The following is a 25,869-nucleotide window of genomic DNA, read 5'->3' on the forward strand; positions in this document are numbered from 1 at the left end:
CAAGTTTGACCTCCACAGATTCTGATTAGAGATCTGGGGATGGGCTTCTTAGTTCTTACCCACAGTTAGGGAAACATCATGTATGTGTGAGTTCTTAGTAGTTTCATTTCTAAGGGCCACTTTATTATTAAAGTCTATGGTACTCTTAGTACTAACTAAAACAGAGATTTGGTTTTAAAACCTTGGAAAGTTTAAGTATCCATAACCAATTTTTAAAACAGTCCAGATTTTCACAGTTAACTCTTGCTTTTATTTTCTTTGTCAAAATACTCTGGGGAAACTGTGGTTATGTTGGCCATGCAAAAACAAGTTCTCCTTGTTCTAGAATGTCTTGAACATCCACTTCTCCTTCTTCACTGCTCTGGTTTAAGACTTCCTCATTCTCTGACTGGACAGTCACAGATTTCTTCAGACTCTCACCCCACCCCCCTTCTCCCTGGGTGTAAATTGCTGGTGGAGCTGATGGTAGCTATTGTAGGATCTGGGGGTAGAGGAAATACCATGGTCACAAGCATCTTAGAGGATTCATTGTGACAGGATGGGAGATGGATTAGAAGGGTGTATCAGACTTTTCAGGGAGTGAGTGTAGTTTAAAAAAGAAAAAAAACTAGTATGAGAAAGAAATATTAAATTTGGAAAATGGGGGAAATTTTCTTTTGTAATATAGAATATAATGTTTGAATGAATAGAAGCAATAGAAAAGGTCTCGATTTTCTGGGGCATGGTTCCATCTCTTGCCATTGTCACAGCCTGTGTTGTGTTCCAGCATTTACTTGCATCCCATGCCTTTGCACATGCTGTTTCCTTTCCTGGATACTGCCTCACTTTTACCAGTCATTGAGTGCCTTTTACGTGCTCTTATTAGAACATGAAGATACAGTGATGAACAAGGTTAAATGGGTCCCTTTCCTAATAGAGCTTACAATTGAATGGGGTTTTGGGAAATGAGATACCAAATAAAAACCCTTACAGAAGTGCTCTGAGTGGATAGAAAAGGGGACCTTAAATGAATCTAGAAGGTCAGGGTCGTTCCACCTGAGAAAATGACTTTTCAGCTGAGACCTGAAGAATTGTAGGCATTAACTAGAAAATTAGGGAGCTGGGGGAGGGTGTTTGTTGGTTAGGGGAACACCTTGTCCTTAGAGCCTGAAGCAAGGAGGAATAATCAAGAAATTCAAAGGGTGTGTGCGAGATTGAAGGTTAGTGAACCAGAGGGAGAGGCAGCAACTATGATTAGGAGAGGCAGGCAGAGGCCTTATGGTTACAGAAATGTGTCTGCACTTTATCCAGAAAGCAATGGGATGTTATTGAGGCGTTTTACAGGTAGGGGTGAAGAGTGAGGTTACATGTTCAGGTTAATTTTTGAAAATAGTGACTTTGACTGTTTGTGGAGAAAGCACTGTAAGGGTTCAGGATAGAAATCAGTAGACTAAGCAAGCTAGTGTGTAGAACAAGCATGTCAAACTCAAAGGCTAACACGGCCAAATAAACAAGGTCTAAATTTATGTGGGCCGCAAAAAAAGCTTCAATTTTTTTAGAAACGTATGTTTACTTCGATAGAGACATGCTGAATACAAAGGGCTGAAATAAATGAATAATCGTTAACATAAAATAATAGAACATTTTAATAAAATTAATATTTTTTCTTGAACACTTACCAGATACTGAATAACTGCACAAATAAATAAGTGTAACGCAAATATTTTTCTTGTTCTCCGAAAGCTGAAATATTTCCTGTTGCGCACACCAAACAAGTCAGTCCAAGACTAATGACGTGGCAACTGGCTGCTAAAATATTCGCTGCTAGTATTAGTGGAGAGAAATGGTGCGCCTGTGCGTAAGGCGAGTAAGGGAAATGAATGCAACATGATTACAGTAATTAGTCATTAGCGAATGTTGTAGTTCATCAATAATTATGTGTAACGGTATTGTAAAAATTAAGTTACGAAATTTTTATTGAAATGTTTCTTACATACTGTTCTATTGGCTGGGCTGCAAAAATATTCCTGTGGGCCATGAGTTTGACATGCTTGGTGTAGATTCATTAGGGGAGAGATGATGGTGATCTGAACTCAGCTGTTAGGATCGAACATGGAATTGACTGGATTGAAGAATTTTATAGCTTGAGTTGGCAGGATGTATGGAGAGATGGATTAGAACTGGAGTGTGAAAGAAACAGAGATGTCAGGGATGACGCCTAGATTTTGTGGATTGAATTGGATATGGATGATAGTCATTTTTATTGAGAGGAGCAGGTTTGGAGGAAAGATCCAAACTGCGTTAAAAGTTCTTTCTCTGTGGATCCTTGTTCTTTACCTTAGGCACTCCCACAAGATTCTGCTCAAATCTGCCCTCCTGTGAAATCACTCTGAAGGTCTTTTTGCCCCATCTCCCATCGGGCAGTAAATTGTGCTTTTGTGTCATTTAGTAAAACGTCTTCCCTTAGTACTTATTCCTCTGTTTTATAATTGTGCACTTGCCTATCTCTCTGACCAGACTTGATTTCTTTGTCAGGGACTTCCAAATAATAATAATAATATTTATTTGTTGTTCATGGATGTGGATAAATATTTTTTCACAGAGTTATGTATGTTAAAGATTTCTTTATCTTTTTAAAAAAATATATCTTTACTGATTTCAGAGAGAAAGGGATAAGGAAAGAGAGATAGAAACATCATTGATGAGAGAGAATCATTGGTTGGCTGCTTCCTGCATGTCCTCCACTGGGGATCAAGCCCACAACTTAGGCATGTGCCCTTGATCAGAATCGAACCTGGGACCCTTCAGTCCGCAGGCTGATGCTCTATCCACTGAGCCAAACCAGCTAGGGCGATTTCTTTATCTTTTTAAAAAATACATATTTTTATTGATTTGGAGAGGAAGGGAAAAAGAGAGAGAGAAACATCAATGATGAGAGAGACTCATTGATCAGCTGCCCCCTGCACACCTCACACTGGGGATCGAGCCTGCAAACCAGGCATGTGCCCTGACCAAGAATTGAACTGTGACCTCCTGGTTCATAGGTCGATGCTCAACCGCTGAGCCACACCAGCTGGGCAAGATTCCTTTATTTTAAATCCAGGTAATACTGGAATAATCTGTTTTACCGTGGAACTTTCCGCAGCCCTTTGTATTCCAATGTGGATTGTTAATCTATGGGAAAGGCATAAGCTGGCCAGTGTTTTCCAATATAATTTAGTTCTCCCTTCCCTCCTCCCACACAAGCTTTTGTTTTCTGAGCATCTCATGTTACTCGTGTTGAGGGTCAGAGATGGGGATAGGAACAACCTGTGGGAAATGTGATTGGGCGTGTTCCTATCACAGAGTAGGCGCATAATTCACTGAGTGTGGGTTACGTGAAAAGCAAAGCTGACGGCCGAGGGAGAACAGCTCTTCGTGTCTTTGGGAAACTCATTTTGCCTATAGTTGCTGCAGATCTATTTTTCCCTCCAGTAATCAAAACAAATAACAAGGATGAGAATTTACTGTCCATTGTTTGTTCCTGTCAGGCTGGAAAAGCTAGGTGACATGAGGTGACCAGTTTTGTTCTGTTTCTTTGTAGCTAAGCTGGGAAGAGCTGAACAAAAATTTCTTTGGTCCTTTTATTTATTAACTCCCAACATCAAAATAGTGCCTTTCTTATACCACCTGGGTTCATAAAATAAACAGAGTTATATTAGTAACTATTTTTTTTTTTGTAAAAGAAATAAATGTTCAGTACTTTTCTAAGGCTATTTATATTCTGTTTCAGAGAGTTGACTGTAGTGACGCAGAACCTAGGTTTCAGGGAAATAAAGACAGGCTAAAGACAGGATAGACTAAATGGGGAAGACTTTTTTTTTTTCTTAAGAGTTGTATGAATTTATTTTAGAGGGAAATTTTTCTTTTAAAGAGTGCTCAAGACAGTTTGTTTTTAGAGGGGAACCTAGTGGAAAGTTTTACCAGGAACTCACTGACTCAAACAGGAAATGTATTTGTTTTTAAACTTAGATTTTCTTTTGTTGCCAGATGGCATTACTGTGTTACATTTATTAACAGACTCCAACTGCTGATACCTTTCTTATACCATGTGGAGTGGATAGGTACCTTTACTCTGTACACTTCATTTGGCTGTAGAGTTAACAATGAGAAAATATTTTTGCGTGATATCAAATATGGCCTACATTAGGAGGGTTAAAAATGTCATGACCACATCTACATCTGTCCTCCCACATCTTAACTTACATGTTTTCGTTTACCTGTCCCACCTTTTATTATTGCAGATGTTTATTTTCAAATTGGAGTAGCTTGAAATGGCAGAAAAAACTTAATCATGTTTAGTCCAGCTCTCTAAGAAGTTATCAGCCTCTGTCATCAGTTTAATATTCCCTCAGCCATCAAGTGTCCATCTTTAGAACTGAACCTTTGAGCTCACCATAAAGAGCAAATAAAGATCTGTGAATAAAGATTACTTTTTCATTTATTTTAAGAAATGCTTAGGGAAAGGATACACAACTTGCTGAATACTCTTAGCAGCAGTGATAGGGACTCTGTGCGTAAGATGTGGTGAATTTTTAGCAGCAAAAACAGCTGCAGTATTTAATGCTTCTGCCTTAGTATCAGTCTAGTCATGTCTGTGGGTTACATACCTTTACACAAAAATGATGATACAAATTTGTCTAGACCTGGTAATCTGCCGTCGCTCGTTCTATTGAAAAAGTCACTGCTCAGGAGTTATCTTTTTATATGCTTTACTCTGCATTTTGGCTCCTAATAAAACGTTTGTTTTCCAGGAAAAGAATTTTAACTGTGCAAACTCCCACATTTGTTTCAGGTCGGTCTTCTCTCTTCCCCTTTGAAGATGCCTTCCTGGATGACAGTCACGGCGATCAGTCCTTGTCCTCTGGCTTAAGTTCCCCAACTCGCTGTCAAAATGGGGAGCGAGTAGAGCGCTACTCTAGAAAGGTGTTTGTTGGAGGCCTTCCTCCTGACATCGACGAAGGTACTGTGCGTTCATTGATGACTTTATAAAGGCCAGGTTAGTCCTTTGTGTAATCCGATTTCACAAAGCAGGGAAATGTCCTCTCCAGGGCAGTTTTAGGACGTTCATATCTTAGTGAGCAGGGGGTGAGAATATTCAATGGATGGAGCGGCAATAGATGATGTACTTCAGGTCTACTGTTTATATGCGTTTTATACATAGCAGTCTCCCAACTAGTCCCATTTCTAGTTACTATATCAGAGCTAACTTTTCTGAAACTCTTACTACGAGCTCATAATTGTGCGAGGTGCTTCACATTGCAGTATCTCATTTAATCCCCGTAGCCATCCCATAAGGCATAGCCTACCGACTCCATTTTTATATAGGTGAGGAAGCTGCGGATCAGAGAGAAACAATTTGTTCGGGGTCATGTAGCTGTGGTGCAGTTGGAACTCGACATCACAGTTTTTGCTTATGTCCATTACATCACACCATCTCATATTTTAATATAGATGGCCTATTAGTAAGAGCCTCCCTCTTGTCTGTAAGAATGAAGACTAATGAGAAATTTTCTTAATGATATTTTTGAGATCCTACCAATCCAAAAGTAAGTTTTTCTCTTATGCCTAAAGCCAGTTAGCACACAGTAGGTTGTCAATAAATATTTGTTAAATGGATAAATGAAACAAAATTATAACAGTTAAGGGGAAAAAACAACAACTCTAGTTCTAGGCCTTGGACCTGCTATAAAATGTTTACAAAAACTGTTTTGCCAGCATTATTCTAGCTCTGACATTTCTCTGATTTATCATACTTTTTGTGTGTGTGTTAGAGAAGAACAGTCTCTAAAAATAGTTTTATTTTAGACTTGCTGCTTTAAAGTTGTACACAGATGGAGACTCATTTTCCTCCGAACTATTCTTGTGCTAATGTTAATTTCATTTATCAAATGGATTTTTCTTTAAGACAAAGTTTTGATCATGACTAAGGGAGTGGCAACTTAAACCTGGATAGGAGCTAAGTTATAATCTCCTGCTTTGAGTCAAAAGTCAGAAGGAGCTCTAACCGGTTTGGCTCAGTGGATAGAGCGTCAGCCTGCGGACTCAAGGGTCCCAGGTTCAATTCCAGTCAAGGGCATGTGCCTTGGTTGCGGGCACATCCCCAGTAGGGAGTGTGCAGGAGGCAGCTGATCGATGTTTCTCTCTCATCGATGTTTCTAACTCTCTATCCCTCTCCCTTCCTCTCTGTAAAAAATCAATAAAATATATATTTTTAAAAAGTCAGAAAGAAAAGATAAAATTATTGAACTCTAACTTTTGAAACATTTTCTTTATAGGATGTGTAGTAGGTGTGTATGAAAGAAACCTTGGCTTTTAAGTTTTCTTAACACACCAAATAGAATTATCTACTTATTTCCCCTACTCCTCACCAAAAGAATTAACTATTTGTAAAATAATCGTACAGATTAATACTCTTTAGATTAATAATAATAATCCAGGGTTAATAATCTGAGAGATTATTTTACACAAGTAAAAATATTTTAAATAGCCGAAACCGGTTTGGCTCGGTGGATGGAGCGTCGGCCTGTGGACTGAGAGGTCCCGGGTTCGGTTCCGGTCAGGGGCGTGTACCTGGGTTGCGGGCGCATCCCCAGTGGGAGATGTGCAGGAGGCAGCTGGTCGATGTTTCTCTCTCATCGATGTTTCTGGCTCTCTGTCTCTCTCCCTTCCTCTCTGTGGAAAATCAATAAAATATAAAAAAATATATATATATTTTAAATATTCTGTGTATTTTTGCCTTTTTTCTTTTTTTTCTTTATTGATTAAGGTCTTACATATGTGTCCTTATCCCCCCTTTGCCCCTCACCACCGCCCCCCCCCCCCTCATGCTCTCACCCCCCTGGTGTCTGTGTCCATTGGTTAGGCTTATATGCATGCATACAAGTCCTTTGGTTGATCTCTCCCTCTTACCCCCACCCTCCCCTACCTTCCCTCTGAGGTTTGATGGTCTGATTGATGTTTCTCTGTCTCTGGATCTGTTTTCGTTCATCAGTTTATGTTGTTCATTATATTCCACAAATGAGTTAGATCATGTGATATTTATCTTTCTCTGACTGTGCCTTTTTTCTAAAAGCAGAAAACATTCCTATTTTTAGAATCTTCATTTTATTTGACAGGGAGGTCACCTTAGCTAACGTCAGATTTTTTCCCTCCCAAATCTTTATATCAGTGAATTGGCAGTGAAGGGAAATGAATTATAGTTAGAATCACATTCTGCGTGGGTGAGAGTGAATGACCAAAAGTATCCCCCTGTATGATCGGTATTTTGCTTCATAGGTTTGCCTTCTGTACAAATGCTTTACAAAACTGCTCTCCAAGCATTTCTTATATGAAAAGGCATGTTTTATGCTATTCAGTTTGCAGTGTTCGTTTCTCTTTTGCTAAGATTCCTCCTCTGTTTTGCAGATGAGATCACTGCCAGCTTCCGCAGGTTCGGACCTCTCGTGGTGGACTGGCCTCACAAAGCTGAAAGCAAGTCGTACTTTCCTCCGAAAGGTAATGCCCTTGAAAGGTCTCCTCTGCCGGCACTTAAAGTGTCTCCGCTGCCTGCCTGTTGGAGAGCTAGCTCGGTAGTTCAGTAAAAAGCAGCCTTTTAACTCTTGAAAGAGCTGTTGACATTTCCCCCCACAATTGAGAAAACATTTAACATTGGTCATCTGCTGGTGTCTCACTGTTTTTCACTTGAAGACTGTTCCCAGGAGCACACTGATTGTTTTGGGGAATCTATTCTATTGACAGTGAGGCCTTGTGAGTCTGTTGTGAATGAACCTCGTGCTAACTATTTGAGAAAAAGGATCTAGGGTTTTGAGAAATGGCAGTGATGGGAAAGGAAAAGATTACTTAAAGTCAAATTTTATTTGTATCCCATAGCCCTGTGGTTTTATAGATCTTATAAAGCCCAAACTTGGAAAACATAGTGACTAAAGAATGACATTATATGAAATTACCTTTATTCGTGTCTGTCTCTTAAGCAACTTAATCTGTTGATGGGTGGAGAGCAAGCTAGCAAAGGACACTTCACATAACTTTGCTTCTCTTATTTTCGGTAGGCTTTTCTTTTATTATTTACAAGGCCATGAAAATATATTCGTTTGTTCATAGTTTGCCATTTTTGTAGGATCTAGGGCTCTTTTCTGGTGATATTAACTCTGGGTACGCATCTAGATGTATACAGAAGAGTGTTTGGGTTAAAGAGAAGTGTTCTTCTCATGTTATGTTCTGTAGATATGTTTTAAGGCTGCCTTTCATCTCTAAGGAATTGTTTTTTGGTATGAGTTGTTGTGCAAAACATTACCCACCACTAGAAGATGGGGTCAAAATACTTGTCCTTCTTGTGCCTTTTCCAGGAATCAAAGATAGCTTAACCGAGGAAAGGCAAGTGGCTTCCTTTCATGTTTGGTTTCTTTGTCGCCTGTATTTCTCCCCACTCTCTTTATAGCCTATGAAAGCGTTATTCACTAAAGAGGGCTGTTAGTTTGCTTTTAACATATGTCTATATGTTAGGAGAATTTTTAAAGTAAAAAATTTAAGTTTTATATTAATCAGAAAAGATAAAAATCATCATGCTGATTATTTCAGCAAAGGAATGTGTTCATGTGGTGCATGTGTGACACTGTCTAAACACACGCCTTTAAGACATTTTTAAAAGTGCTCACCTGAAATCTATATAATTTTATTAACCAATATCAACCCAATAAATTCATTAAAAAAACAAACAAACAAAAAAACACAGTCAAGGCAACACCAGCTCCTGACCCAGCAGTGAGCTGTGTGTTGGCCCCAGGGGAACCCTGGACAGCTTACCCACACTTTGACAGCAGGCCTCAATCGGAGAAGAAAGGTTCTGGAAAAGTTGTCTCTGAAATAAATTTATTTTAGTGTAGAAAAAAAAGTGTGCTAATAATTCATTGAATCAGAATAGTGTTATTTCAGTGAATGAATAAGTTTACTACACTGTACCATATATAATATACTCTTTTAAGTCCCATGTATAAAAAGATATTCCTCAGAGTACTAGTTGCCTATGTGAAGCATGACAGTGTTATTTCAGTGAAAGAATGTATTCATATTGTGGTTATTGTAACATACTGTGTAAAATGACAAGTATAAAAGATACGTCTAAGGGTGCCAGTTGAAAAAAAAATCATGCTGAGGTTATAAAAATAATTCTGGGATAAAAGGTGTCAGATGATCATTATAAAAATGAAGATAAATACATCTGATCATATCCAAAGAAAATTATCCCATATCTTCCTCTATCAGAAATAATCACTGTATACATTTTATTAAATATCCTTCTGATATCTCTGTGAATATATACATTTACATGAAATTTAAAATTTTACATAAACAGGGTCACATTATGCATGCTATTTAATAACCTACATTCTCCCCCGCCCCCAGCAATGTCAGGACCTTTCTATAAGAAACCTACATTATTGTTAATGACCTTATTTTATTTAATTAGTCCTACTGATGATGGACATTTAAGTTACTTCCAGTTGTTTTCACTTATGGATGATGCTTCAGTGAATATCCTTATGCCTTCATCTTTTTGTCCTTTTCATATAAATATTACCTCTTGGGGTGAACTTTCAGAAGTGAGGTATATGTTTATACATATTGCCAAGCTGCCCTTAAGAAAGGTTGTGCACATTTATATTCCAAAACTCAGGTTTAATGAGGGTCTGGGGATATGGCCTTTTCAATCTTTGCCAATCCAATGATTAAAATAACAGACTTTTTGGCATTTTTTCTTCTTGGGGCATTTGAATTTATTTTACCTTTTTACATTGCCATCTGATTTCTATCTGGAAGTTATAATTGAGTAAGGCAGAAGAAAGGATCCAGATTTATTTTTCCAATTATCATGCCACTTGTTCCAACAATTACTTGTTGACTGTTCCATTTTTTCCTCATTGATATGAATCATTAGAAGGTCACCTCTGCTATTTCTCAATGCTAATGAGTACTTGAAATGTGACTAATTTATTGATTGATTGATTTTTCTTGATTTTAGAGAGAGGGAAAGGGAGAGGGATATAGAAATAGAAACATCAATGCTGAGATCCTACTGGAGATCGAGCCCACAGCCTGGGCATGTGCCCTGACTGGGAATCGAACTGGTGACCTCTTGGTTCGTGGGTTTACGCTCAACCACTGAGCAATCCTGGCCAGGTGAAATGTGACTAATTTAAATTGAGATATGCTATAAATGTGAAATACACTGATTTCAAAGACTTAGTTTTAAAAAATGTTAAAAGGTTCACTAATTTTGTTCACATGCTAAAATGATAATTTTTGGATATATTGGATTAAATAAAATATATTAAAATTAACCTTACCTGTTTCTTTTTACCTTTTTAAATATAAATATTAGAAAATTTTCAGTTACAGTTGAGTAACTGAAAAATGTATGTGAGTAACACTTCTATTGGACAGCACTCCTCCAGAACAGGGATCAGCAAACCACCTGTTTTTGCAATGGCCCCCAGGCTAAGGATAGTTCTTATATTTTTAAGGGCTATAAAAATGCACACACAAGGAAGAATATGTAACGGAGACTGTATGTGACCCTCACATCCCTTTGCATAAAATCTCTCGACTTCCTACTCTAAAATAGCCCAGAGAATTACCCAATTAGCTTCTGAGGCATCCAGTTACAAAAGAGGCAGGTTATGTCAGAGGAAGTCTATATACTTGCAGACCTAACTAATTATTAAATTTTGTTTTCTGTTGAGTCAAATGCTTCCCTGCAGTCTTTATCCATCAGTCAATTGTGTCCTATAAAATAAAACAGAATAAGTCATCATTGTGACATCTATTTCATGGTACTTAAAGGACTATCAGTCTTCTCTTTTCTAAGTTAAATGTCTTCACTTCCCTTAGTAATACCTTACATTTAATGGTTTCTGGATAACCATTCTTCTTGTCTGCCAATATATATACACGTGTGTGTGTGTGTGTGTGAGTGTGTGTGTGTGTATGTGTGTATTTTTTACAATATCCTCCTTAGATTTGTTACTGAAAATTGGAGAGAACATTGGATTGGTCTGTGCAGTGGAGAGTTTATCAGCTCTATAAACTCCATGGTTTTTTGTACCATCTATATATATAAAAGCCTAAGTGACCGTTCGACCCTTTGACCATTCAACCAGTAGCTATGACGTGCACTGACCACCCAGGGGGCAGATGCTCAATGCCCAGGCATAGAAACATGGAACAGACTGATGAATCTCAGAGGGAAGGGGGTAGAGTGGGAAGAGATTAACCAAAGATCTTATATGCATACTAGAGACCCAGTGCACAGATTCGTGAACTGGTGGGGTCCCTCGGCCTGGCCTGCAGGGATTGGGCCGAAACTGGCAGTCCAACATCCCCTGAAGGATCCCAATTGGGCCAATTTCTCATTAGTCTTCATTCTTACAGACAAGAGGGAGGCTCTTACTAATAGGCAATTGGGATCCTTGCTTCACTAATAGGCAATTGGGCCAGGCCAAGGGACCCCACCGGTGCACGACTCTGTGCACCAGGCCTCTAGTTCCTATATAACAGCATAATATAAAACTGTAGAACACTAGAATTGGTGCCCTTATTTTACAGCTGAGGTTAAGTTTGGAGATGAATCAATGAGAGCTAGGCTATGAAGAGAATCTGTATCTCCTGATTCTGGTCCTCAGGCTTGTGTCCTCAGAGAGCAGGTTGCATTTTTTGGTGATTGGGGTCAAGGAGGAGAAATAATAATTATGCTTTTGGCTCCTGTCTTATTTTGCTTTTAGCTAAAGTTTGACCTATTTGGGAAAGACCTAAAGAAATTTGGTGTTATTCCAAGACTGAAGTTAACTTTGAGCATCAATGCCCATTGCTTTAAATGTTGGGGCCATCTAAGCAGTTCACCCCAAATTCTGTGCCTTTTGAATAATGCCCCTTTGTGCTTTTTTTACTTTTCTTTAAATCCCTTGGTTTTTAATTGAGTTTTGTGCCTTCTTGGTACTGTCTCTTTCTCCCATTGTACTTTTCTTTAGGTCACCTAAGGTTGGCCATTAGGTACAGTTTGTTTGGCTATGTGTTTTAGGCTTACATGTAAGTAGAGAGGAAAGCATGAACCATCCACTATAGTTTTCTTTGGCCCTTTTTAAAAGAAAGTATATGCCTTATAAAAAACAGAATCATTCATTCATCTATCAGGTTTACCTATACAGAGCTGGAGTAGTTTGTAAAACCATGATAATTTCAGTGAACTCTAGAGGGCTTAAGTTCTCCATAGAGAGACAGTGGCCAGATATTGCAACTGCCCCCTTAAGTGTTGTTGGGTCAAGCAGAGTTGGAGGTATGATTTTTCTCAGACCGCAGGAACTTATAGTCCTGTAGGGAAGATAAAAAAATAATCAGATGGTCACAAAATAAACACAATTACAAATAGTGATCGTTCTCTAAAGGAAAAATAAGAGAGTGCAGTGACTTTAAAAGGTATCAATTTAGATTGGGGATATGGAGAGAGCTTCTCTGAGAAAATAGTGAAGCAGACCCGAAAATTGAGGTGTTAGCTAGAAAGTGTAGGGAAGCAAGTTCCAAACGGAGGAGTACCACATGGGAAGTACTAAGTATGAAGAGCTTTAGTACTTTGAAGAAATGAAGGAAGTGTGGTTGGAATGTTATGAGGAGGAGAAAATGATGCAGAAGAAAGAGACTTGAAGAAGTAGGACTTTTTTTCTTCTTCACTAAATTCATCTAGTCCCCCAGAGAGAGTTGACATCAAGGCATTTGTGTGGTGGAGGGAGAGTGGAGTTGGGTCAAGTAGAAATATCAGTTTAAAATACTTTTAAATAGCTATTGGTAAAATTGAAGCAAAGTCTTGCTCTGTGTTTTCTGCATTTCCTTCTTGATGATGAAAAGAAATCCACCTCTAATAAAAATATTGAGGAAAAGTTTCCTGAAATTGCATTCTCATGCACTTTAGATCTGGAATAATAGAGCTGAAATCATGAGTCCTAGGAACTGGGATTCTCCCAAATGTTAGGGCATGAACCAGATCTCGCATTCATACAGAATACTAATCAATATCATCATGTCTATAATAGCTTGGATGCAGGTACTGTATTTTTCCGTGTATAAGATGCTATTTTTTACTAAAATCGTTAGACTGAAAATCGAGGGGCATCTTATACACAGAAGTCAGCCTAGGAGGGAGCCACATGGGTCATACTGCCTATACCTTGTCAAACAGGCTTCCTCTAATCACAAGCCTTATTGTTACTGAAGTCAGCTGATGCCATAATTGAAGGTGGAGGTGGAGAGTGTGCAGATCCAACAGGGACCGAGCATTCTGAGCCCATTAAGATGTCAAGAAATAAAAAGATACATACCGGCAAAATTCAATGTAATCAGCTATGCAAAAGAGCATGGAAATAGAGCTGCAGAGAGACAGTTTGGACCTCCTCCCACTGAGTGTCTGATCAGACAGTGGAGAAAACAGGAAGAACAGCTCCTTAAGATGCCAGAAAAGAAGAAGAAGGCCTTAAGAGGAAGACCAGCAAAATGTTTAAAATATTGATTTCTTAATTTGGGTTTGGAAAAGTAGGGGGCGTCTTATACATGGGGGCCTCTTATACACGGAAAAATAAGGTAATTTGCAGATAGTTATTGAAAATGGATGCAAGAGAACAATAAATACAGAGAATCTAGCTCCTAGTGCAAATGATCATGCAGCATGATTAATCCATCTAATATTTGTTGTCCATCAGTCTATGCAAGAGTCTGCACATCAGTCTGTGGAAGAGTCTGTATATGGCCTGTGGGGATCAGAGAAGACACCATTCTTGTTTTGGAGAAGGCTATAGTTTTCCTGCAGAGACATGAAAACACAGATGTAAAGCATTAAGGGATGGTAAAGAGCATGAATTCTGGAAATGGACTTGCTGGGCTCTCCCACTTATTAGTTGTATGACTTTAGGCATGTTGTTTAGCCTTTATAAGGTTGTGATGAGGATTAAAATAAGTAAATCTGTGTGGAGTACTTAAAGCAGTCCCTACATAAAGAAGGTATCATGAATGGTGATGTTATTTTTATTAAAATATAGATCAATTTATGGTCAATGACAAGCAAGTAAAGTATCCTAGGCATCCAGAGGAAGAAGAGATTCCTGTGGAGTGTGGTCTTACAAGCTGGGCAGGAAAAGAATAGGCAGGAATTGCCAGGGGCTGGTATTATGATAATTAGATAGCTAACGTTTACTGAGGGTTTGTTGTGATCCACAGAACAGGTTACTATTATCTATGCTTAATCTCATTTAATCTTACCAACTCCACAAGGTAGGCACCCTTACTATTTCCATTTTATGGAGGAAGAAGCAGGTTTAGAAGAGGGTAATTAATTTGTCCATGATCATGTGTTAAATGTTAAGACTTGGATTTGAGCCTAAATAGGCTGACCTCAGAGCCCAAGTTTCTTAAATATTACACTATACACTATCACATTCAGAGGAAAAAGAATGGCCCAGAGATTAAGAATGGTCTTGCATGTTCAAGGCAGGGTTAGGTGGTAGCTTCACTCCCAGGCCTAGAATCTGTGCCTGGTAACTAATGATCACGAGTATAAGCTCTGGCCTAGACGATATGGCTCATTGGTTGAGCATCGACCTATGAACCAAGAGGTCATGGTTCCATTCTCAGGGCACATGGCCAGGTTGCGGCCTCGATCCCTAGTAGGGGGCGTGTAGGAGGCAGCCAATCAACAATTCTCTCTTAACATTGATGTTTCTATCTCTCTCTCCCTCTCCCTTCTCTGAAATCAATTTTATATATATATATATGTTTTTGTTTTTTTTTAAAGAGTACAGGCTTTGGAGTAAGTTGTCTGTGTTGAATTTCTATGCCACTTCTTACCATTGCAAGTATCTTTGGGCTGATTATTAATCTTCCTAAATCTCTTTTGTAAAATCTACAAAATGGAAATAATAGTAGTGTCTACTTTGATTTGCTGTGAGGATTGAAGGAGAAAATACACATAGAATACTTTCATAAAGCCTAGATATTATTTAAGGCTTTTTAAAAATTAAAAAATATATATATATTTTAGTAAGGGACAGGTTGCGTTTAGACAGGATCAGTAAAGCCATTTAGAAGTCTTCTATAATCAGGCTTATAAGCAATGATGAGGACCACGAAGAACTAAGATATTAGAGTTGAGATAGTACTTGAATGAAGGGAGAAGGGATCCACAGTGATAGAGTAGATAGATCATGTTGATAGCAGGGTTGTACTAAAAATCCCTTCCACTGAATGGGAGCATCATAGCACTGCTGAATGTAGGGGAGTCCATAGAGAGAAAACCATTTGGTGTATTGACGTGGAGGTTACTAGGCCCTCGCCTCTTACCTGAGAAAGCATTCCTAATGGGCAATTGGAATTGTGGCTGTAGGGACTTTGGGAAAAGAGACTGTGGCTGTGGCTGGAGGTTATATCCTTCAGGAGTCATCTTTATAGAAAGAGGGAGAAGAAAAGGAAAAACAGGTAAGAAGTAAATGTTAGGAATCAGAAGGAAGAGGACATGGCAGTGGAGATGTGGGTGAGTGAAGGACTGGGAGTGTATCTATGGCTGCTGAGCTAAAGGAAAGAAGCAGGAAGAAAGAATAGTCAACACCATCAGATGGTGCAGGGTTACTGACAATCCTTCTGGCGTAGGGATGAGTGTGTGGTCCTCTTTGTCAGGTACATAATCATAGTAATTTCTATTGTTATCCCACTTATAGGCCTTCATATTGTGATGAAGTATTAAAACCAGAATAAAGCAATCTGGTTTACATTGAACAAGTGTTATCTATCTATCTATCTATCTATCTATCTATCTATCTATCTATCTGGCTAAGTGTCCGTCTGACTGGTAGCTATGACGCGCACTGACCACCAGGGGCAGATGCTCAATACAGGAGCTGCCATGATGCGCACTGGCCATTTAAAAATAAACGGCATCACAGACCTGGCGCTGACAAACCAACACTCGGCTTCCCCCAAGTGGGACACCCCACCAAATCGCAGCCAACACTGCCAAGACCCATGGCACAAAATGCAGCCCACAGCCCAGCCCAGAAATGGTTGCTGTGGGTGCCAGATAATGACATCACATAGCAACGCCGGGCTTCCTCTCGCTAGCGACTAGCCTCCTTGGAGTTTCTTCAGCCCAGGAACCTGACTTGCTTTACAGCCAGATGCAAACATTTTACAGTTCAACCAAATGTTTGTGGATCATTTTCCCATTCCTCATCTCAGTTGATCCTCACAGAAGTCCTAGAGTAGGTAGATAGGAGATTTAGGTAGAATCCTTTTTTTTTTTTTTTTCATTACCAAGACAACGGAGATTTAGAAAGTTTTGAAACTTGACCCGACTGAAAAGAAGTAAGAAATGGTGAAACTTGAAAATGACTTCAGGTTTTCTCACTTGCAGAATATAGTCAAACACTGCTACAGTTAAATATTTTACTCTTTGTTCTCCCTGCATGATCTACAATAATAATCTGCTTCATGTTGATTTTTACTTTTGTGTTGCTGACAGTTACCTGAAAGAGAAGTTGGGGTGCTTCACTAAGCTGGAAAAAGTTTAGCTAAATCTGAAAACAGGTCTAATTAAGCAAGTTTATTCTATATATATAAAAGGCTAAGTTGACTTGAGCATGTGTAATACATATAAAGCTCTTGCTGGTGCCATTTGCACGCGTGTATTTTGATCTGTCATTGTCGATCGTGAATTTGGTTGACACTTCTATTGTAGAGAAAGGGCAAATAGTGATATGAAAATATTTCTTCTAATTAATTTCCTTTCAGTGTGCACCAAGACACTAGTTTCATAAATAATAAGAATAATTCTGCCTCCCCAGAAGAACCAACTATCATCATTTTTCTGTTTCCTTCCAGTCTTTATTCATATATATATATATGTTATCTATATATATTACATATAATATATATAGATAACATATATATATATTTTCCCCCCCGTAGGGTGTAGTAATAGTAAAGATACAATTTTCTATCCTCCTTCCTCCCATGTTTTTACATAATTTTCATATTTTAAAAGAGGTTGCCTAACCTATTATTGTGCCATAATGTACTTGCTTGTTGGTCATTTAGGTTATTATAAATAATGCTTCTGTTAATATATCCTGTATTCATATTACTTTTTAAGGATAATTTTGCAGAAGCTTAACCAAAGCTAAAAGAAATGAAAATCTTAATGACTGGATTTGATATCACATGGCTTCCCAAAGCAATTTTTTTATGAAGTTTATGCTAATTTGGACATCTGCAGAACATTTTTTTTTTTTTTTTTGCATATTTCCAAGTCAGATAAATGGTACATTGCAATTGTGGACTTACTTTTTGCCTGTGTGTTTGGAAAATAGGGGACCCCTGCAGAAGCCAGGAACACATTAGTATGGATCTTGGACTTGAAGCGTAAACCTTTTCCTCTCAGGAGTCTGCTGAATCTTGGGTGTTCTTTAACATCATCTCCTATTTTCTCTCCCTTACCCATTCTGGCCACACCAACTTCTTTGTTGTCCCTTGAAGTATGTCCCTTAAAGTAAGGGATATCCCTTACTTCAAGGGATAACAAAGGCTTCTCAGTGTCTTAGTACTTCTACTTGTCTTAAACCATCTTCCCCTAGGTTTCTGAAAGTGTTTTTCATGACCTGAAAAATTATGTCTTTCTATTTTCCACGTTGGAATGTAAGGTTTAACGAGAGTAGGGTTTTTATTAGGTTTTGATCCCTGCGCTCTACCCAGTACCTTGTATACCTGCCTCAATAGCTGACCCTCAGATATTTGTTAAATGAATGGATTTTATCTTTGCAAATGATAAGTTCATCACTTGCTTAGAGAATAGAGTCCATCAAATTTGGGACCTGGTAAGTTCCTTAAAGATCATCTCATTCTAACACAGTGTAAATTGAGACTCAAAGAGGTAAAGTATCTTTTCCGAAGTACACACAGCTCTTATAGTATTTTACCCAGTGAATTATAAAGGAAGTAGTTTTTATTGGTTTTGCTAGTATGTATCATTTGAAGGAAAGGAAGGTAGATTTAAGCTATCTAATCTGATAAATTGTGCTATTATTTATAAAGCTGTATTTTATATAAAAATTAGCAACTTAAGCTATATGACCTAGCTCAGTGGTCGGCAAACCACGGCTCTCGAGCTACATGCGGTTCTTTGGCCCCTTGAGTGTGGCTCTTCCACAAAATACCACGTGCGAGCGCGTTCCTACAGTGCGATTGAAACTTCGTGGCCCATGCGCAGAAGTCGGTTTTCGGCCTGGGCGAGTCTATTTTGAAGAAGTGGCGTTAGAAGAAGTGGGGGGTGTCGGTCGGGCGACGGGAGACACAGCATGGGGGAGGCGCGCGCGCAATTCATGCACGAGTTGAGTGAGCCAGTCAGTCAGCAGTCCCATGTGCAGTGGTTAGTGCTAGTCACGTCCGCAAATCGCGTGCGGGTGACAAAAGTACCTACTCAAAGCATAAAGTTACCCGTATTTTTCCAACCAGCTGCAAATCCTACAGGTATTTTTGTCATCAATTTAGGAATTGTAATTATTTTGTGTTGGCGGCTTTATTATTATTTTAGCAAAGGCCAGCTTAGGAGTACCCTAATTAAGTTAATAACAATGTACCTACCTATATAGTTTAAGTTTAAAAAATTTGGCTCTCAAAAGAAATTTCAATCGTTGTACTGTTGATATTTGGCTCTGTTGACTAATGAGTTTGCCGACCACTGACCTAGCTATTTAAAAATGAAAGTGATCCTTGGTGTTTTCCTGAATTCTTCTATTCTGTTATTCATACTCACATAGCTGGGGTATTTCCAAGAGCTGGTTTAGGATGAATTTGTAGTTCTGAGCTGCCTTTTAGCTACAGCCGGACGATGGGATTATGCCTCTTGGGTAATGTCACTCCATTTTGGGACATGAGTACACTGCTTTGTAGTTGAATTTTGTTTTGTTTTTCCTACTTTATTTATTATTATTTTTTAATCCTCACCTGAGGATATGTTTATTGATTTTAGAGAGAGTGAGGGAGCAAGGGAGGGAGAGAAAAAGAGAAGAACCAAAAAGGAAAGGAAGAAGAGAAGAAAGGATGAAAGATGAAAGGAGAGAGAGAGGAAAGGAGGGAGGGAGAGAGGGAGGAAAGAAGGAAGATAAGAACATGTGAGAAACATCAATCAGTTGCCTTCAGTACATGCCCAGACGGGGGATCAAATCCACAACCATTTTGGTGTATGTGACGATGCTCCAACCAATTGAGCCACCCAGCCAGGGCTGTGGTTGAGTTATTGACTGCAAAGGTAAGAGGTACTCTTGTGTTCTCTCAAATTGGGCATGTGATTATGAATAACTAGGAAGCCCAAAAATAGGACCTGTGATAGAACCAGGTGTCATGGAGGAGACTGTGCTGGGGAAGGCAGGCTGCAGGGATTTGAGCAGGGGAAATTATTCTTCATTATAATGTCCCACCATTATCATGACTCAGCTTTTTTTCTGCACGTGTGCTCCTCTCTGCGGGCAAATTGTTTTTATATTTCTAGTTGAAATCCAGAGAGAGGGAATCTGATTGACCCAGTTCATCTTTTAACACCTACCTATGACATAGGCCACCCTAATTACAGCAGCCTTAGAATCCTTGACTGCTGATTTAAAAAACAAAACAGCTTCATTCTGCTTCCTTGAGCGTGGGGCTACGAGTGTGGCAGCTAGGAAAATAAGTTGGGCATGACAAGCTTTTATGATGATAGATAGGGTTTTGCATAACCTCCTTCATTGCCTCCTGGGAGAATAGCCCATATCCAAAGCCGCTGTCACTGGAACTACAAAAAAGATGTCTACCCTTTCTGAGCCTTCTGCCCTGGCTCCTATACTAAGCAGTGCTCCTGCCATTACTCTCACCTCTTGGGGAGAGGGGGAGCTGGGGCCAAGGAGAGAGCTGGCATCTGCTGGGCAGCAAGCACAGCTGCACTACCACTGTTGGCAGAGACATCTGGGGCAGAGGCAGGGACAGCAGCCAGCTGCAGATGTTGGGCAGGAGACTGGCCACGTGGCTCTGAAACTGTTCAGGAGTCGGCGATGCCGGCAGTGGAATGGCGGAAGCTGCCATCTGCAGCCCACTCGGGCAGCCAGCTTCAGCTCTGGCAGTCCATGGGCACAGGGTCCAGGTGAGCAGGAACAGGAGCAGGCATGTGCATTTATGCGAGAGGGACGCATGCCTCGAGCTCTGATGGTTCCCACCCACCTGAGCGAGTGTCCTTCTGAGGGGCTGTTGGTACTGGTGATCCTGTCTTTTCCTCTGCACTGGCCAGACTGGCTGGATTGCTGGTCCTTGTGATCAAGGTCATGCAGTTGTGGAAGTTTATACTAAATACCCACATGGTTTGTGAACCTGGCCTAAATCAGGCCACACCAGGAAAGAGGGCTCCACTTTAAATGGACAGAAATCGGTCGTTGTGAGGCTGCAGTGCTGGGTTCATGGCATCCGTTTCTTTTCCCTTCAGTTTGTCTAAAGCTGGCCTTGGAAAGGAAAGTTTTCAAACTTCACATTCCCCCCCTCCCCCTCATAGCATAACTTGAATGGAAGTAAGTCAGTGTTGTTTTAGGCCCAGATTCCAAGCGTTTCCACCTTTTGAGTTACATAAACTGACCAAATTGGGAAGCTGAGGCCTTTTAGCCTGTACTTAACCTTTTGCAGGTTCTAAGCTTTTGAGTAATACTATGTCCTCCACCTTTTTTCTAAAGGCAGGTCTGGCTTGCAGTACTCACACTCTTTGGTCATTCCTACATTTTAATATCTGACCGATGGAAGTTTTATGCTCGGAAAGGATTTTCTTGTAAAAACACAGAAGCTGCACGCAGAGCCGCGGGAGGGGGCTTTTTGTCTTGTCCTATTTTGACAGATGGAGCAGCATCCTCTTGTTGCATTTAAAAACTGAGCATGCCCCCAGTTTAAATTTTTTTATTACACACTTATCTGAAGATAAACTATAAGAATTAGTATTGCCCTAGCCAGTTAAGGTCAGAGGATAGAGCATTGGCCTGTGGACTGAAGGGTTGCAGGTTTGATTCCAGTCGGGGGCACATGCCTGGGTTTCGGGCTCAGTCTCTAGCAGGGGGCATGGAGGAAGCAGCCGATCGGTGAGTCTCTCTCATCATTGATGTTTTTATCTCTCTCTCCCTCTCCCTTCCTCTCTGAAATCAATAACAATATATTTTTTAAAAAGAGTTAGCCTTTGATTGAAAAGCATCTTCAGTTTCAGGGACAGTACAGAAAGGAGCAGGCAGTAGGACTGTCCAGGCCATGGGACAAAGTCTGAGCAGGCACACAGACAGCAGGGACATCTTACAGGCTGTCACAGCAGTGCCTGCTGTATTATGCCCGGCAGAGGTGCTGGAAAGGCAGGGAAGCCAGAATCACTCCTGACGAGAACTTTCTTTGGAAGAGAGCAGGTTTCAGGAAGTGAAGTGGAAGGTACGAATTTGGCAGGCTGAGGCAGAGAGGTTGTGTTAGAAGAGTGCGTAGCTTGGGACAGGACTTGCTGGCAGTCATTGGATAAGGGCTAGGCTATGAGCAAGTGAGACCAAGAGAGGATATGTCCGTTGAAATTTTGGTATGGGAAGCTGACTGAGAGGATCTGGTGAAAATTTTTGAAAGCTGAGAACAAAGATTTGGGTTGTCCTTCACCATATAATGGATAGCCCTGACCGAGTAGCTCAGTTGGTTGGGGTGTCATTCTGATACCCCAAGGTCGCAATCCCTGGTCAAGGCACATACAAGAGTTGGCTAATGAATGCATAGATGGGTGGAACAACAAGTCGATGTTTCTCTGTCTCTCTCTCTTGCTCTCTCTCTCTCTCTCTCTCTCTCTCTGAGGTCAATAAATAAGAAATAATGACCTTAGCCTTGACAAGGGGAAGTAGTGGCACAGAGAAAACCCACTGACAGCATTAAGAACTCAGAGGAATAGTGAAGTGCCAGGGAGAGGAGAAATTAGATTGTCAAAGTTCGGCCAATATCCAAGGCCAGACTAAATTGTCACTGTAGGAAAGCGTTCTCTGGGTTAAAATGTAGAATTTGCCAGTTGTCTGATGCTACCTGAGGGAGAGAACAACCAGTGGGCCAAGAACTGAGTATTTGTGGACTCAGATGTGGGCACCAGTAGCTACCACCTGTATGACAATGAGCCAGTGACTTAATCTCTGAACCTCAGTTTATTCACCTGAGTTAATACTCCTCCGGGTTAATACTACTTGAAATATTAAAAGGATTATGTGAGACACAGACACCTATGCACCAACACAGTGCTTAGGTTTAGTAGATTCGGAATAATACTAGCGTCCTTCACCCTGATGAAAGTGTAATGCTCAGTCATAATAAAGCTGCCCAACTGGTTTGAGCAGTTCCCTCCGACACCTGTAGTCTGGTCTCAGTTTTCTTGGTCAGGTGCTTGTTGGAATTGACTATGACTAGAACTGACAGATTGGCAGATTTCACAAAGACCTCTTTATATGGGGACTGCGTGGTTACATAAAAAGAGCAGACTTTAAGGCAGAGTGCCCCAGGTCACTGCCCTGGGCTGCAGGACTTTACTAAGAACACAGGAAGTACATTTCCAATTTCAACTCAGGTGAGTCTACCCATTAGATTTATTTTCTTGTTCATTCCTACCTTCCCCCATCCCTGCCTGCCAAACAACTAGCCCACAAAGCAACAGTTATTAGTGTAACACAAAACACAAAACACACAAGAACCAAAATGTTTGCGCCTCAGCCCTCTGGAGTAAGTATAGGCAAGGAAATACCACTGGTTCTGAATGCAGGGGAATGTTTAGGAACCCGTGGACGGAGGCAGTACCTACAGAACCATCTCTACATGCGTAGCTTAGGCTAATTCCTCTCCTTGGGATGTGCTTCATCCTTTTTTCACCTGTGCCATTCCATTAAGGTCTGGCTTCTGGGCCACCATCTACGGAAAGTCTTTCCTGATTTTTCTAGCCATGTCTTCCCTGGAAAAGTCTGTCGTCTTTCTATGAAGTTCAGTTCACTTGGAAAAACAGTGAAATGTGTTTTTTTTTAAAATGCTTCTTTGGGTCCTTCATGCATTGTTCCTAGATCAGAGCTCTGTCTGTGCATATTCTTCCTGACCTTCTTGCACTAGCGTTTATATTCCTTGAGAACAAGGACTTGCTGTCAGATCCCCCTGCAGTGCCCAGGACACGTGGTAAGTGTTCAGAAAGTCCTAGAGATAGATGTTCTCTTCCAAGAGGAAAATGAAGAAGAAATCTAGTTCAGAGACCAGGCAGCATGCAGGGGGTTGGTGAGCTGTGTTCTCTCTTCCCACCCACTGCCCCCAATCCTGTATTCTAACTAAGGAACTCTACTCACTGTTTTCCAAATGAACTGATCCTTCGACCTTTCAGTGCCTTGGCCTGTGCCCTTTCCTGACCTTGGAATGCCCTTCCGTCCTGGACAAGTAGTTCTCCTCCAGCTCAGAGATGGCCTGTGCTCTCTGACTTCCCGTGGCGTTCGGATGCCTCTGCTCCATTTGTCTCTCCCCAGTGTCCTGTGGGACATACCCCCAGCATAGCACTTTTCATGTTGTTTTTTTAGTTATTTATTTACAGGCTGAGTTTTTCTAGGGCAGGGATCTTCCTTAGCTTCTTCATCTTTGTAGCTTCGGTGCCTAGCATCATGCTTTGTACCTCCTAAATATTTTTGGTGCCATTGAATTGAATCCAAAGACAAAGACTCCTGAGGCAAACCAGGTAAATCCTCTGACCTAAAAGCCAAGGTCAGAGAGAATGTTTGGAACAGACTTCCTGTGCCAGAAGAAAAAGTCTGAACTCAGGCAGCTCTGGCCGGGGAGATGCCCTTCATGTCTCTTTAGGAAGGTCACGGGAAAGCAGGGAGCCTGGACTCTGTGTGAGGAGAGGTTTCTCTGTCTGTTCAGACTGTGGATCCTCCTCCTGGGGCTGATCTCCCTTCATCAGTAGCCGGCCATTGCTTGATCAGCCACCGCTTTCTGAAGGCAGCAGCAGGTCAGGGCACAACCCTATGAGCTGGAATTGTTTTCCTACTGCAGTCGATATGGAAACATATAAATCACTAAGAGCAAGTTAGTTGATTTTAAGAACTGTTTCAAAAGACCACACACCTCTTGGGAAATTGGAGAGTGTATTACCCTCTTCTTCATTAAGACCTCGTGGATTTTCCTTTTTTTCACAAATCTTTATTTTAAAAATTTCAAACCTATGAAAAAATTATAAGAATAGTATAATGAAGACCTCTGTAGCCATCCTCTAGCTTTACCAGTTGTTAGCATTTTGCTACATTTGCTTTCTCTTTTTTTTCTATATGTATGTGTATATATACATGTATATATTTTTTAAAATATCTTTATTGATTTCAGAGAGGAGGGGAGAGGGAGAAAGAGATAGAAATATCAATGATGAGAATCATTCATTGGCTGCCTCCTGCATGCCCCCCAATGGGGATCAATCCCACAACCTAGGCATGTGCCCTCACCAGAATTGAACCGGTTCATAGGTTGATGCTCAACCCCTGAGCCATGCCAGTTGAGCTATACAGGTATATTTTTGATGAATCTTCTGAGACTAAGTTGTAGATATTAAAACCCCTCCTAAATGCAGTAGCATGTCTCCAAGAAATATCCAGATTGTTCCAGTAATGTTTTTTAGAACTTTAAAAAAAAAAAAATCCAAAATCCAGTCAAAGTCTAGCCTTGCCTTTAGTTATCATATCTTTTTACTCTCCTTTAGACAGTTTCCCAGGCTTTTTGTCTTTTGTATCATTTGAAGAGTCCATGCAAGATGTTTTATAGAATATCACTTAATTTGGAAGTTTCTGATTGTTCCCTCCTGATGAGATTCAGGTGAAACCCTGTTAACAAGAAGACCGCGCAGGTGATGTTCTACACTGAGAGAGACACAGTACAGGATGGACGCAGTGCAGAGGTGTCAGTTGCGTTGTGGTTGCTGATGTTGAGTTTGATCATTTGGTTAAGGTGTTATCTGTCAGATTCCTCCATTGTGAAAGTACCTTTTTCTCCTTTTGCCATACTTACCTATGAAGTGATACCTTAGGATTATATGAATATCCTGTATTCCCTGCCCAGATTCACCCTGTGGTTTTAGGATACATTGAGAATTCTTAAGTTGATTATTACTGTTATGGTGATATTCATTTTATTAAAATCCAATTTAATTCAGTGATATCTGCTCTCTAAGTCCCCCAAGAGCCTTCATTCTAAATATTCAAACCAATAAGCATCTTTATTAAATAAGAAAATTTGATTGACCTAAATAAAACTAAATCTAAACTTCTCCTGGTTATTTTGAAATTCATCATTTCAGCTCTTCTTAATAGAGTTTTTATGGGCTTTAGAGCGACTATATCTACATAGGCCTTAAATTTTAGGACAAAAGCACAGGTCACCACTTCTTGCTACTAAAATAATTGTTTATTATTATTTTTTGTCACTTTTGTGATAGTTAAATGGTCACTGTTACAAAACGACAATAAATAATAAATTGGCAAGTCCTTATTCTCTAGTGATAGTGCAAATTTACCTTAGCGTTTTTAGGTGAGATAGTGTAAGTTAATGGCTAAAGAATGAGAGCTTTGGAAGCTGACCTAGATGTTAAACCTAAGTTTAATTTTTAGATTTTAATCTGTGTCCCATAACCACTTGGAGGTCTGGTGTTCTCATCTGTAAAATGGTAACAATAACAACTGTATTTACCTTATAGAATTACTGTGAGGAGGAGAAGAGCTAACAGATGTACAGTACTTACTA

The 25,869-nt window shown here is 40.0% G+C and overlaps 1 protein-coding gene across 8 annotated transcripts in view; it reads left to right on the plus strand.

Annotated features, from left to right (window-relative positions):
• Positions 1-25,869, plus strand: part of CPEB3 (cytoplasmic polyadenylation element binding protein 3) — a 179,111-nt gene that overhangs the window by 102,649 nt on the left and 50,593 nt on the right. For all 8 annotated transcript variants that reach the window (XM_070432705.1, XM_070432708.1, XM_070432703.1 and 5 more), the window contains 2 exons: positions 4,814-4,981; positions 7,426-7,515. In XM_070432705.1, coding sequence (XP_070288806.1) covers positions 4,814-4,981; positions 7,426-7,515 — 258 coding nt within the window. The remainder of the gene's footprint in view (positions 1-4,813; positions 4,982-7,425; positions 7,516-25,869) is intronic.

This window comes from Myotis yumanensis, unplaced genomic scaffold (genome assembly GCF_028538775.1).
Source record: "Myotis yumanensis isolate MYYU_CA2020_CCGP unplaced genomic scaffold, mMyoYum1.0.hap1 SCAF_13, whole genome shotgun sequence".
NCBI lineage: Eukaryota > Metazoa > Chordata > Mammalia > Chiroptera > Vespertilionidae > Myotis > Myotis yumanensis.